The 13149-nt window shown below is 36.3% G+C and overlaps 1 protein-coding gene across 3 annotated transcripts in view; it reads right to left on the reverse strand.

The window, feature by feature from the left end:
* The window catches only part of LOC126095246 (FHIP family protein AGAP011705), a 223759-nt gene that overhangs the window by 49502 nt on the left and 161108 nt on the right, over positions 1 to 13149 (reverse strand). For all 3 annotated transcript variants that reach the window (XM_049909998.1, XM_049909999.1, XM_049909997.1), the window contains exons 7-9: positions 10089 to 10259; positions 6680 to 7562; positions 2209 to 2387 (exon numbers count right to left, since the gene is read on the reverse strand). In XM_049909998.1, the coding sequence (XP_049765955.1) occupies positions 2209 to 2387; positions 6680 to 7562; positions 10089 to 10259 (1233 nt within the window). The remainder of the gene's footprint in view (positions 1 to 2208; positions 2388 to 6679; positions 7563 to 10088; positions 10260 to 13149) is intronic.

Raw genomic sequence — 13149 nt, forward strand, 5'->3', positions numbered from 1 at the left:
TGCATAGCACAACGGGCTCAGCAGCAGTAGTAGTTGGAGTTTGGCACTGGTTTGAGCAACACCTTCTGGAGCAAGGAGGCTCTCCTGGAAGACGTAGCTTCACTGAGCCTCGGGTATGCCGTTCCAACGCCCACACAGCATGGCAAAATTCCATAGGCACTAAATGGAAAAGTATTGTGACGCTAAGAAGAATTGAAGTGCCGATACATAAGAGCCATAGCTGTGGTTGTATGTGTGCTCTGTGCCTCGCCATCTCGCCGCCCGCCAACCGCCGCATCGATACTAGCAGGTTGAAACTTTTAGTATTGTATTCGTATGGATCAGAGAGTGAATTGTGCAATAATAACCTAAATTTTACCAGAACTTTCCCATCATTTAATTATCCTCACAACTAACCTAGACAGGGTCCTTTCCAAATGTTGTGTAATATTGGTGTCCCAAAACGAAAATTAAAATTTGTGTTAATAATAATTATTTGCAGAACTAGCTATGTTAGAATGGTGTTTAAAGAAATGTTTTGTTAATGAACAAGTAAATGAATAACGAAGGTCTAACAAAGTTGAAAGATAACATTAATAGTGATATAGTAATGAAGTTTATTATTTCGAGACAGATATAAAGGTATTTAAATGAGCAGTAAATAAGATGAAAAGAGTAGTAACTTATATACTGGAAATCTTGAACGTATAATAAATTCAGTAATCAATTTTTTAATACAGTGATCATAACAGTTTCAGGGACCCCCCCGCCCCCCTTTTATTCATTTGAATTCTGAAGTGTTCTAAATTGGTTTGACCAGCAAAAGTTAAAGTCAATATAAAAGTCAAAATTTATCAGTGTTTCATCTTTATCAAAATTGACATTTTGTGTGTGGCTCAAAAGTGCTATTTCTAGGGTAACCTATGCCCAATTTTAATCCGATTAATAGACAGTATAAAGTTTTGTAATATACATTATAGTGTAGTGTTATGTATTCACGGTTTTTCCATATCAGTACAGAATGTGAAACTACCAGTTCAATAGATTTTCTGGTTCTAAAATTCTGCTATATTATGCAGTGTTACTACTTGTTGTTTTGCATGAATATATACCAACTTGTACAGGGAAGAAACTCATTAAATGCCTAATTAGGCTGGCAACCGTATTATTATCACATTAGTAGCATCTTCTGGGTTGCTTTTGATCCATCCTGATGTGTAATTGCATTTCGAACTTGCTTGACGGATCATTGTTATTACAGAGTGGGTGTAAGTCTGATTTGCCACTATTCAGGTACACACGGTCGATATCTACACAAAAATCCTTTCTCATAAGGTGAACCCTGCTCACCTACCATAGTACAGGCTTTAACGAGTACTGTGCCACGCGGAGGTTACAATCTCCCTCACACTCTGTAGAACTGTGTGTGGGCAGCTGCAAAAATATTTCAAGGGGCGGCTCTGAAATTGTCAATTTTGATATAAATAAGTTGTCAGTCAAGACATGTCATGCTACAAGAAGTAAATCTGATTGATAGTCATCCACTCACTGCATCGATATGGGGGGAGGGCATACATTTAAAGTACAGTCTCTCTATTCATATATCATGTCGATAACTATCTATCAAATTTAGTACTTGTTCTTATTCATACGGCAAGACCCCCCCCCCCCCCCCCCCCCCCAGACACCTACACAGCTATGTGACTGTTGATGCATGATATCCTAATTTTTTTTTCTGATCTAAGCTTTGGCTAACTTCTTGTCTTCTCTTCTGTTTGTATCTAAAATATCTGGTTATCATGAAAATTTTCTGTATGGAAATATAATACACAAGTTTGTGCATCCACTACTGGTTTTTGACAATTAAATTATATAGTTCAGTACATGCTGTTGATATAGAATCTACATAAAATCCATAATAAATAGATTAGAACAACCCTAAGTGATGTACTTTCATAATAGCACTATTTTCTATCTAGGCAGATCATTATTTAACAGACTGAGAGTGTACTTTATTAGTTCCAATTTCCAACAAACAAAGCACACGATATTCTGTTAATCAAATATAGATGGTAGATGGGTGGTCATACACTCTTTTTATATAATCTATACTGATATAAATTTATTATTCCTTCTGGCTGTCAGTAAGTAAAATTATAGGTGTGCGAGTGACAGGAACATCTTGTTAAGTGTTTTAATATAGCACAATACTTACAGTCAATAACATACCTGAAACAGCGACCGAACGCTGGGTTGAAAAACGAGTGAATGATTCAATAAGAATGAATGCAGCAGTGGCTGTGGATAGACAGCAAGGCGAGAAACCAGGCCTGTCAAATGCAGGTTCACATACAGGCCATTTGATGGCAGTGTTTCCAGTTTTCGTAGTAAAGTGTCAAGGAATGGACCTAGGAGACATTTAAATAGTAAGTTATAACACATGCTCTGTCTAAATTAAATCTGTATTCTCATAATTTTTTTTTTCATGGAGGGGGAAAAAGAAAGAAAAAGAAAGTCACAGCTGTAGCTCATAACTAAATAAGCAAGACAAGTATACTCTTGTCAAAATTACTTTGGGATTGACACCTTGACAGGACCACAGGGAAACATGGAGCATAGTTGCCACATCCATCACATAGTAAACTTTTAATGTTACATTTTCTTTTACTCACTTTAACTTTCATATTATTCAACTTACAATGATGGAAGTGGTATAAAGTTTGTTATGTGTGAGGTGCACTATGTTTTCACTTCTTGCAAAAAGTTTTAGAGGAGTAAGAGGATGAGGAGGAGGAAGAGAGCAATAAACATCAGACTTAACATTTTATCTACAATACGCTCATTAGAGACTGAACACAAACTCAGGTAGAGCATAGAACGAACAGGAAATCTGCCATACCCTTTTCAAAACAGGCATCCACACATTCAGTTCAACTGATTTAAGGAAAGCACAGAAAACCTGTGCCTAAATTGTTTATTGGGGTGCTAAATCCTGTGTTATCTGAATACAAAACCAGTGTGTTAACTACTGGGTCACGTCATTAGGTTTTATTATACACTAGCTGTTCACGGCCACACATTGCCTGTGGTGTAACCTGGTTAAAGGGAAAAGAAAGAAATTATGAAGCACACATTTCTAATGTGTATGGCAACTGAATATACATCCTAATCTCCTCCTCCTCCTCCTCCTCCTCCCCCTCTTTCCTCTTGTTTCTCTGCCAGTCACCACCTCATCCCCGTCCATCTCCTCCTGCCCCCTCTCTCTGTCCATTTCCCACCTTCTGCTTTCAACATCCATTTCCTTCCTACTCCACTGTCCACCTCCCCCCCCCCCCCCTCCATGACCCTGAGCCTTGTTTACTGTTATTGCAAATTCAGATTCTGTAGTAGTAGTGCAATAATAAGCTGACAAGACATAAATACAACTTTTCTGTTTGCAAACAACATTTCACTATTACACATTATAAATTTGAAGCAAGTCAGTCAAGAACTTTTCCCCCACTACATATTTATTAATATACTAAATATTAAAAAATAGGTATTTAAATACACGCGCATATTCAAATGCAATGTTGTGTCAAAATTTTGAAGCAATTGGTGAACAACTTTCAGAGATTTACAATTTTGTACACATGAACATTTACATTTTTATTTGTGTAGACAGAAGAGTTAATGCAAATGCATAGCAATGTTAGCAAATTTTTCATATGCTGGGACCATTTTTCATCGCTGAATTTATTTGAATACATCACACTAAGGAGATCTGTAAAATAAACTGCACTTCCATCTGTTTCACAACCAAGCTGAGAAAGAGATATTTAAGACACAATAATTTAAATGAAATGTGATGCAAAATCACCAATTCAGATGTGTAAAGATCTAGATGAATGTATATTCAGTTTCATTATGAGAAACAATACACTAGGCTTATCACAAAGCTGCTGTTTTATTTTCTAATCAACTGGCCTATTTCTAAAATAATAAATGGCTGGCAAAAATTTCTCTACTTTGATCATGTTGTTGACATTACGGCTATAATGGCCCATGAGAATACATGAACACATGCTGTGCCTTCTGCCTGAATCCATCCCAAGACTCTCTTCGCCGAAGGACAGGAAAAGTGAGGAATGGTAAACAGTATTTCTTTAATAATCATTCATTTACACTGAAGTTTAAATAAATTTACACTGAAGTTTAAATGAATTTACACTGAAGTTTAAATGACATACACTAAGGCGAAGAAAAGTATTGGAAAAGCAATATGCTCATATACAGATGGCAGTAGTACTGTTTACACAAGGTATAAAAGGGCTGTGCTTTGGTGGAACTGTCATTTGTACACAGGTGATTCATGAGAACAGGTTTCTGATGTGATTATGGACACAAAATGGAAATTAACAGACTCTGGACACAGAATGGTAGTTGGAGCTAGGCAGATGGACATCCCATTTCAGAAATCGCTAGAGAATTCAATATTCAGAGATCCTCAATGTTGACAGAATGCTGAGAATACCATGCTTCACGCATTACCTCTCGCCACAGACAATGTAGTGGCTGACGGCCTTCACTTAATGACCGAAAATGACAGCTTTTGCTTCGAGTTGTCCGCGCTAACACACAAGAAATACTGAGTGGGAAAAAAAAAAAATCAATGTAGGATGTATGATGAACCTATCCGTTAAGATAGTGCAGTGATATTTGTCATTGATGGGCTATGGCAGCAGATGACTAATGTGAGTGCCTTTGCTAACAGAATGATATCACCATCAGCAACTCTCTTGGGTTCGTGACCGTATCGGTTTGACCCTAGATGAATGGAAAACAGTGGCCTGGTCAAATGAGTCCTCATTTCAGCTGGTAAAAGCTGAGGGTGGGGTTCAAGTGTGGCACAGACCCCGTGAAGTCATGGACCTTACTTGTCAACAATGCACTGTACAAGCTGATGGTGGCTCCATAATGGTGTGGTATGTGTTTACATAGAAAGACTGTGTCCTCTGGTCCAATTGAACCAACCATTGACTGGAAATGCCTATGTTTGGCTTATTTCTGCAGTGGACTTACAACAACTTGTTAGTCCATGCAATGTCGGGTTGCTGCAGTATGCCAGCCAAAAGGCGGTTCACCAAAATATTAGGAGATATCCCATGACTTTTTTCAACTCAGTGTACATGCCTTCATGTATTTCAAGACCCTAAAATTAAAATTAACATATAAGAAAACAGCATTTTGGAACACAGAGCTGCTGTACAAAAGAAATGTAATACAAAAATTATAAAGGGGTCACTAATACCTGAATTTGCTGTTATTCACGTAACAATGATCACTTCCTACATTTAATGTTAGATAATGAAAATCAATTAAAATTTTAGTGCTATTGGGTAACACTTTAATGAAGTATCACTTTAGTCCACATGCTAGCAAACAGCATTTGATGGAGACAAATGCATCACTGTGAAACTTATGGAAAGTAAAAATGTAGTAGCCTTTGAATGCATCAGAATAAGCCTCTGCTATAGCCAGTCATAATCATGTAGCCTTCGTTAATATAAAGCAAAAGGCATGTTTTTGTTAATTGGTATGATGCTGGTAATCTGCAATTTATCTTCAGAAGACATTGTATGGCCTGTACTGGAATAATGTTCCAGGATGCGACAATCCAGAGGAAATATTGACAATTACAAAGACAGACAGTGTGGCATTGTTCAACATGTAGATCAAATTTTATCTAATGCAATAAAGCAGTGACTAGATGTAACATCTCATTATACCCAAATGTATAAACGTGCACATTTGATGGTGGTGTTATGTGATAAAAGCCTTAGTAACTGGAACATGTCATCAGGAAAATCCACACTAAATAACAATATGTTGTTTTTGGAATGAGTGCTTGTCATTAAAAGTTTATATCTTAGGCTTTTTTTCGGTTTTTCCCAAGTTACTTTACAGTAACAACCCAATTACAAAGTAATTTTCTTTGTTCAAGTATCATGGCCGCATAAAATTTCTGAAGTGACAATATTTCCGCCACTGACTGTACTTACTGTTTGTTTTCCACAATTAGCCTATTTTGGCTACTATGCCATTCCCACATGACATTTGATGTGCATGTCATGCACACCAACTACTGCTTGACAATAGCATAGTAGCTTAAATTGGCCAAGAGTGGAAAACAAACTAAAATTACAGCCGATGGTTGAGAGGTTGTCATGCCACAGACCATATGGAGAATCTACATTAGAAGAACAATGAAGTGTAATAACAGAGTAGTACATTACACATTGACCTTAAAAACTTTTTTTAGCATACACTTCATATAAGAGTGAAAGGTCAGTCCAAATGTCATGTAGACATGGTTATGCATTGTTACAAAAACTTCAGTATTTTTCCCAAAAAATGAAATTTGCGTCACTCCTATTCTCGACATTGACACCTTGGAAAGGAACACAGTTTACACGAATGAAAAGGAAGTACAATATTGACAAACTGAATTACAGAACTAACTCAGTTGTTGTGTTTGATGATACCCTTATATAAACACCAATCAGATGTAATTTACTACAGCAAATGAAGAAAAGTGAGGGCACATCTCTCAATTCAAATCACATAAAGAATCACAATGAAAAATACATGTAATAGGAGAATAAGTTGAAGCTCAATAAATATGATGAAAAATGCCAGTTTTTCATGGAAACAAACTTACCAATATCTGGTGGTCCAGTTGTCACCGACAATGCCCTCGATAGAATTCTTGGTTCCGAGACAGACTTCCTGACTGCTTCCAATGTACCATTCAGCTTCATGTTTTCTGCTGATTGTGACTGAGAAGAAAGTTCTGCACTGACAGAGTGAGGAAGTTCAGCCTTTGGTTCAATCTGTATCGCTCTATGTTTATCACTAGAGGAAGCTCCTATGCTGTTGGATGTTTCTTGAGTGTATTCAACTTGTGATAAACCCTTGTCATCCGTCTGCAATGTGCACTCTGCTACAGAATTTATATCTGCATTTTTAACATCTCTCTCATCATGCAACCTGTCAACTTCAGACTTTGCACTGGAATCATAGTCTACCTTCCCATTTAAATCTACAGGTAATGAAGCTTCACAATCCACTTGTCCATCAGTAGGTCCCACTCTGTCCCGTGGTGGGTCCTCCCCATCATAAGCATGAGACCAGGTTCTGCAAGCTGCCCTACATGCTAATACCCTGCGTCTAGCATCACGGAGATATGCTCCATAATCACCATACAAACTAGGTGGTGTAGTAGGTGGTAGGGAACGAGGACCATCACGCTCCTGACCACCGAGACTAAGACGAGGTCGGTGTCTTGGCCTCTGGGGAACTGGCAACGAAGGAGGTCCATCATTCCTGGCACTAACTCCTATACCTCCTCGCAGAGCTGCTGGTGAAAGTGACAGGAAACGAACAGCACTCTGGCAGTATGGAGCAAGATCACGTATTCGGACCCTTTGGGATACCATTACATGGTGGCATGGAACCAAATGACGCAACACGAGCTCTAGCATGATGTCTTCACAGTCAAAATCAGCCAATGTCTCGAAGAGCGCAACAGTCACAAGGCACAACTGGAACAGACAAAAGGAATGTAAATAAATCATTTCTGTGGGTTATTTCATCTACAAAAGAATGGCCAGTAGAAATTAATTTTTTACTATGTTACCAAACATTTAATTTACTGTCTAATTCAATCACAGAGAATTCATTTTATTGGTGTTTCCACAATTCTATGTACTTACAATGTATACAGTAACAACCAATCACAACACAACTTCTGAGAACATTCAAGGTAAAAATTATTTCTTTTTTGTTCTTGAACTGCCAGGAAGGTTCTGCTATTTGGTGATGATTGCACGTTTTCACATAAATTCTTAGCCATTGGGATTCTCCCACTGCAGAGGTCTGAAGACCAACAGTACATAACTTTTAATACAGTTTTATTTATAACCCTTAATAAAGATGAAATACAGATTCGTTTCTGTGGTGTCTGTTCAAAACTTTAGGGGTTTTATTCATAGAGCACTTTTCCCCATTTATACACTTGCCCCGGTAGTGTTTCTGCCTCATTTTTCAGTCCTGAAAAGCTTCTTTTAGAGCTTTCTTCAGCATCAATAACAAAGTTTTGTCAATATTGTTAATGGCATCAAAACAACAACCTTCTGCTACTGATTTTAGTTTTGGAAACAAGAAAACGTCACTGTGGCAAGTAAAGTCGCTAGAGGAGGATTGTCCTCTGATTTTTTAAATATATACAACTTTTGTAATGATAAACCTGAAAGGTCATGCTCTGCATCATAACATAGGTATCACAAGTTGTCTCCTGACTGTAGCCTTCCTGAAAAAGTTCAGATACAATATTTTATAAATGCTTGCATATCATGAACCCAAAACACATTTACTCTGACAATTGTCTGTACCAAAGTTTACTCAATGTTCCTTTTCCTTTCCAGATCTCAATCATGAAACATACTATGCTGTAACTCCATGCATGCTCAATGTTTTTATTAAAATCTCAGGACACAAACCAATTCAGATTCCAATCTCTTAAACCTCTTTATTCTTTATTGAAATCTGTTTCAAGTAATACATCTCTATTTCCAATGAATAGCTCAATACATAGTATCAATACTAGGAATAAGAACAATCTACATAAAGACCTAAAATCACCTACCTCGATCCAAAAAGGGGTCCAATATTCAGGAACAAACATTTTCAATAAATTACCAGCAACCATTAAAAACTTAGTTTCAGATAAAGCACAGTTTAAACAAAGTTTGAAAGACTTTTTGATAGACAACTCCTCCTGCTCCATCGAAGAATATCTTAACAGAAACTGTTAAGTAAAAATATCTGTTAGATTTCAGTTTTGACAGCACCTGGTCATAACAGTCAAGATTAGGTATTTTGTGTATGATAAATTTATTAATAGTGCATAACAATGTTTTATTCTGACAGCGTGTTAATTCTGTAAATATTAGCTGTTCCAGTTTACCTCATTGTATTCACCTATTTTGTCAATCTCCTGACAAATGATCACGGTAGTAAGTATTATATTCAAATGTTTTTTTGTTTTTACATTATACTTACTGACATTTTCCACACCCATGAGGATTATTTCATTTTTTTGGGTCTATGGAACGAAAACTGAATCTAATCTAATCTAAACAAGTTCTCTGACAGACAATGGATGGTGTGCAACAGATCCTTGATTTTTCTGAATGTCACCAGTCAAGTGAGAAAACCTTCCCAGTTGAGGGTCATCTTCACCTGACTGACAAACTACTTTTACATTGGCAGAAACACTTGCAACAGCGTTCAACCTACAGCAATACCTCTGTAAGCTTACTTCAAACGTTTAAATGTTTTTCTTGTTGCATTGTTGCTCCAGTAAATATGACACTACATAAATAACTTCAAACATTATACCACCTATCACATAAACAATAATATTTCAGAAACTGAGTGATATAACAGCAATGTGATTAGTCAGAAGGTTGTGTCATATACAATGCTGCCAATATCAAATTGCTAATCACCTTCCACCTTCATTGCTGAGGTGGGGAGGCAGAGAAGGATGGACGGCTAGGGTGGGGTGGCAAAAGTTTCAAATAAACCTTGTAATAAATCCTGTTGCAACTTACTTGTAAATTTTCTAATATAGAAGGAAATGCAATCATCTAATTACATCAAATCTTTTTTTTTATAAATAAAAAAAGAAAAAAAAGAAAGAAAGAAAGAAAGAACAACAACCTCTTTCAAAGGCATTGTGTGTGTGTGTGGAACCTTTTAATTTTAGTGCAATGCACACGGAAAAACATTCATTCATCTACACAAAAAACTTTTGCAGCAAATCAGTATTGGAAGGCCTTGATAAAAACAAGCACATCCTGAAAGGTCTACAACCAATGCAAGAAAGAAAGAATCTAAGGCCTTAGAGTATAATAAAGTGTGTACAATACCTGTTTTTTTCATTTTCATTTTAAGCATTCCAACTCTCTCTACATCCAAAGTCACATCCACATTTCCATATTTGCAAGCTGAACGCCTTTTAAAAAAAATCTAGAATCAAATACTGCTGTTCTAGATGCACATACCCGAGGAGAAGGTGATGCAATTCTTGCCACAAGACTATCAAGGAGACGGGATCCATCATATTCATGCTTCAGCAGAAAGTGGATCAGAGCTCTCAGTAAACCAGGTTCTGTGGCACTACGCAGGCACAAGTCCAAATAGGCTGTTGCGGCAACCAACTCTTCAGGAGAGCTCTGAAAAAACATTAGTTGTGTTACACAAAAACAAATTATTTCAGCAAAGGCAGTCCTTTTTCCAAATGGCCTTTTACTTCCTTTTCAAAAGACAATGCTAGGTATTTCAGTCTCTGTACATAATACCCAAACAATCTACTACAAAACCAACAAGAATAAAACTTTGCATTAAAATTCAGTTACACATAAATTATAATAAGTAATGGATGTGAGGGTATCACAAAGCAGTAGATTATGAAAATGCTGCTTGAATTTTCACTTACTAAAATTTCATATTTTTAAGCATTGCACTTAACTTCTTTATTCTCTCTTGGCAAATCACTGTCAGACAAACACATTCTAACACCAATATACCAGATAACACCAGCTGTAGACCTCAAATCCAGCTAAATATTGAACAATAACATTTTCATAACATTAAAAACGAAAACACTTCCTAATGTTCTGCAAAACTATATTTACTTGGTCACAAATGGGTTTTCAGCTTCACAGACCAAAGGTGACAACTGAATGTTGCAAACACAGATAAAAGTGATATGACTTACACAGATATTATTTGTACAGAAAATACAAAAATGATGACATGTTTACACAGAAAGCCAAAGATATTATTTGTACGGAACACGTGAAAATGGCGAAGTGTTTACACAGAAAAACATCACAATAACTACATTAACTAAAAACATGGTAAACACAGTTTTTGCGTGGAGACACCATTAACAAATTACGAGTAATAAGATGAATGGTTATAGCTCTGCCCTGATTGTTAACATTTATAAAAAAAGAAAATGAATAAAATTTCAAAAGTTCTGTATACAGACCAACAGCAATCACTCAGTATTTTAAAGCCTGGTGCAAAGTTTCATACATTGGTAACATTTCAGACAATTATAATACCAATAACATATCAAAATTTTTATTCAATAGTAAAGTCAAACCACAGTCCTTGGCAAGGAGTATATAAAATCACTTTCATGTAGTGTGAAAAAGTGTGTATTGGTCAGTCAGACAGAGCTATAGCAATTAGGCTATGTGGACATGAGAGAAGTTGGTGATTAGGAAAGAAAGATTCAACCTTTGCTCATCATCTTTCAGCAGAAAACCATGCATATGATGTATAATGTGAAGTTTTACAATCTGTCAAGAAAAGCAGAAAGATGAGCCTATTGGAAATGTGGAAACACATGTGACAGAATGCCAGCCTAATAGTAAATAGTAAGACTCAATTTCCATTTTGCCCCTTTGCTAAATTAAGTTTTTGTAACAAATACTAGATTCAAACTGTAAATTCATCTTATTTCTCATTATTTTTTAAATGTTTCTCCACATAAAAATTCTGTTTGCTGCCTTTTTTAGTTAATGCAATTGTTGTGATGTTTTCCTATGTAAACACTTCGTCATTTTTGTAACTTCTGCACAAATAATATATGTGGGTGTAACACATCATGTTTATCTCTCTTTGGAAAGTTCAGCTGTCACACAAAGATGGCCTGACAAGCTGAAAGCCAGTTCGTGACCAAATAAATATAATAATGCAGAACATTATGAAGCATTTTCCTTTTTAATATTATTATCACGTTCTGCCAAGTGCCAATGGAAATTTCAGTTAATGTTAATAACATTTTCTTTTTTAGCTAGGTTACGGATCAATAATGAATGAAAAGTTAGAGAGAGACAATTTCAACCGATTATTTTTATATATTAAAGATGTAAGAGAAACTCGGATGCAAATGGCACTGAAATAAATCCAATGGTGACAAGTGAAAATTTGTATTGGACCAGGACTCAAACCAGGGTTTCCCACTTTATGTGAACAGTTGCCTTAAGCACTTCGGCTACATGAGCACACTTTCCAGCCAACCCAAATTCTCTTGTAGCACACTGTGCACTATGCAGGGTCCACTGTCCACATTTTCGTTTCTCACAGCTTCATCTGATTCCCACAAGAGTTCAGACACAGTGTGCATCTACACTGCAGTTATCATTATTTGCTGTCAGGCACTTTATTATTGTGCGTGCCATTTTTGTTCTTTTGGATATGTCCAAAAGAACAACACCACACACATAGTAATTTACATTTGAATTTTAGGAATTCATTTGAGAAGTAGATTTATGAACTCTTTGCTGAATGTCATGAGAAACATAATTTCCCAAACTGATCTTTATACTCAAACTGAAGCTAGGTTCTTTGAAAACTGTGGAAAGATTAAGATGAGGAATATGTGGTAATGTTTTAGGATACCTCTTCCACTGCCCTTCCTGTTGCCATGTACTATGCGTGCTGCTATATGTCCAAGAGACACACAGTGAAACAAAGTTCAGAGTGGTTCAGAAGAAAATATAATTTCTGCCCAAAACACAGTAACAAAACTATTATGTTCAAGCATCTTCTCACTTTAGCAACTTGGATTTGTTTCAACACAATGATACTAACGCATGATACATTCAATTCATTTTTTCTAGTGTATCCAGAAAAACTGACAAGATACACACATTTTATTGCTGTGACACTAATACCTATTTGCTGACTAAGCACAAAACTCATTTGGTTCTCTAATACTTTTGCTTTTATTCTGAGGCAGACAACTTGTGTGCAAAAACAGCACATATTTTAAAACAATGAGTATAAGAAATTCAGTTACTCTTTTCCAGTATGCAATTCAGCAACAAATTGAATTGCCTGAACAGCTTAAGGTCTTTGGTATTGTACTTTCATTAAATTGCCCAAATCTGTAAGCAACTTTACTTTTGTTTGGCCTTGTTAAAACTTAACAAAACCCAAGCCTAATCACCATTGAATAAAACTAAGTGTTTTTATCTAGTGACAAAGCTCAATACCATTTTTAAGATTTATAAGGGGATGTTTCAGTCACCCACTGTTCAACTCTTT

Source organism: Schistocerca cancellata, chromosome 8 (genome assembly GCF_023864275.1).
Source record: "Schistocerca cancellata isolate TAMUIC-IGC-003103 chromosome 8, iqSchCanc2.1, whole genome shotgun sequence".
Classification (NCBI taxonomy): domain Eukaryota; kingdom Metazoa; phylum Arthropoda; class Insecta; order Orthoptera; family Acrididae; genus Schistocerca; species Schistocerca cancellata.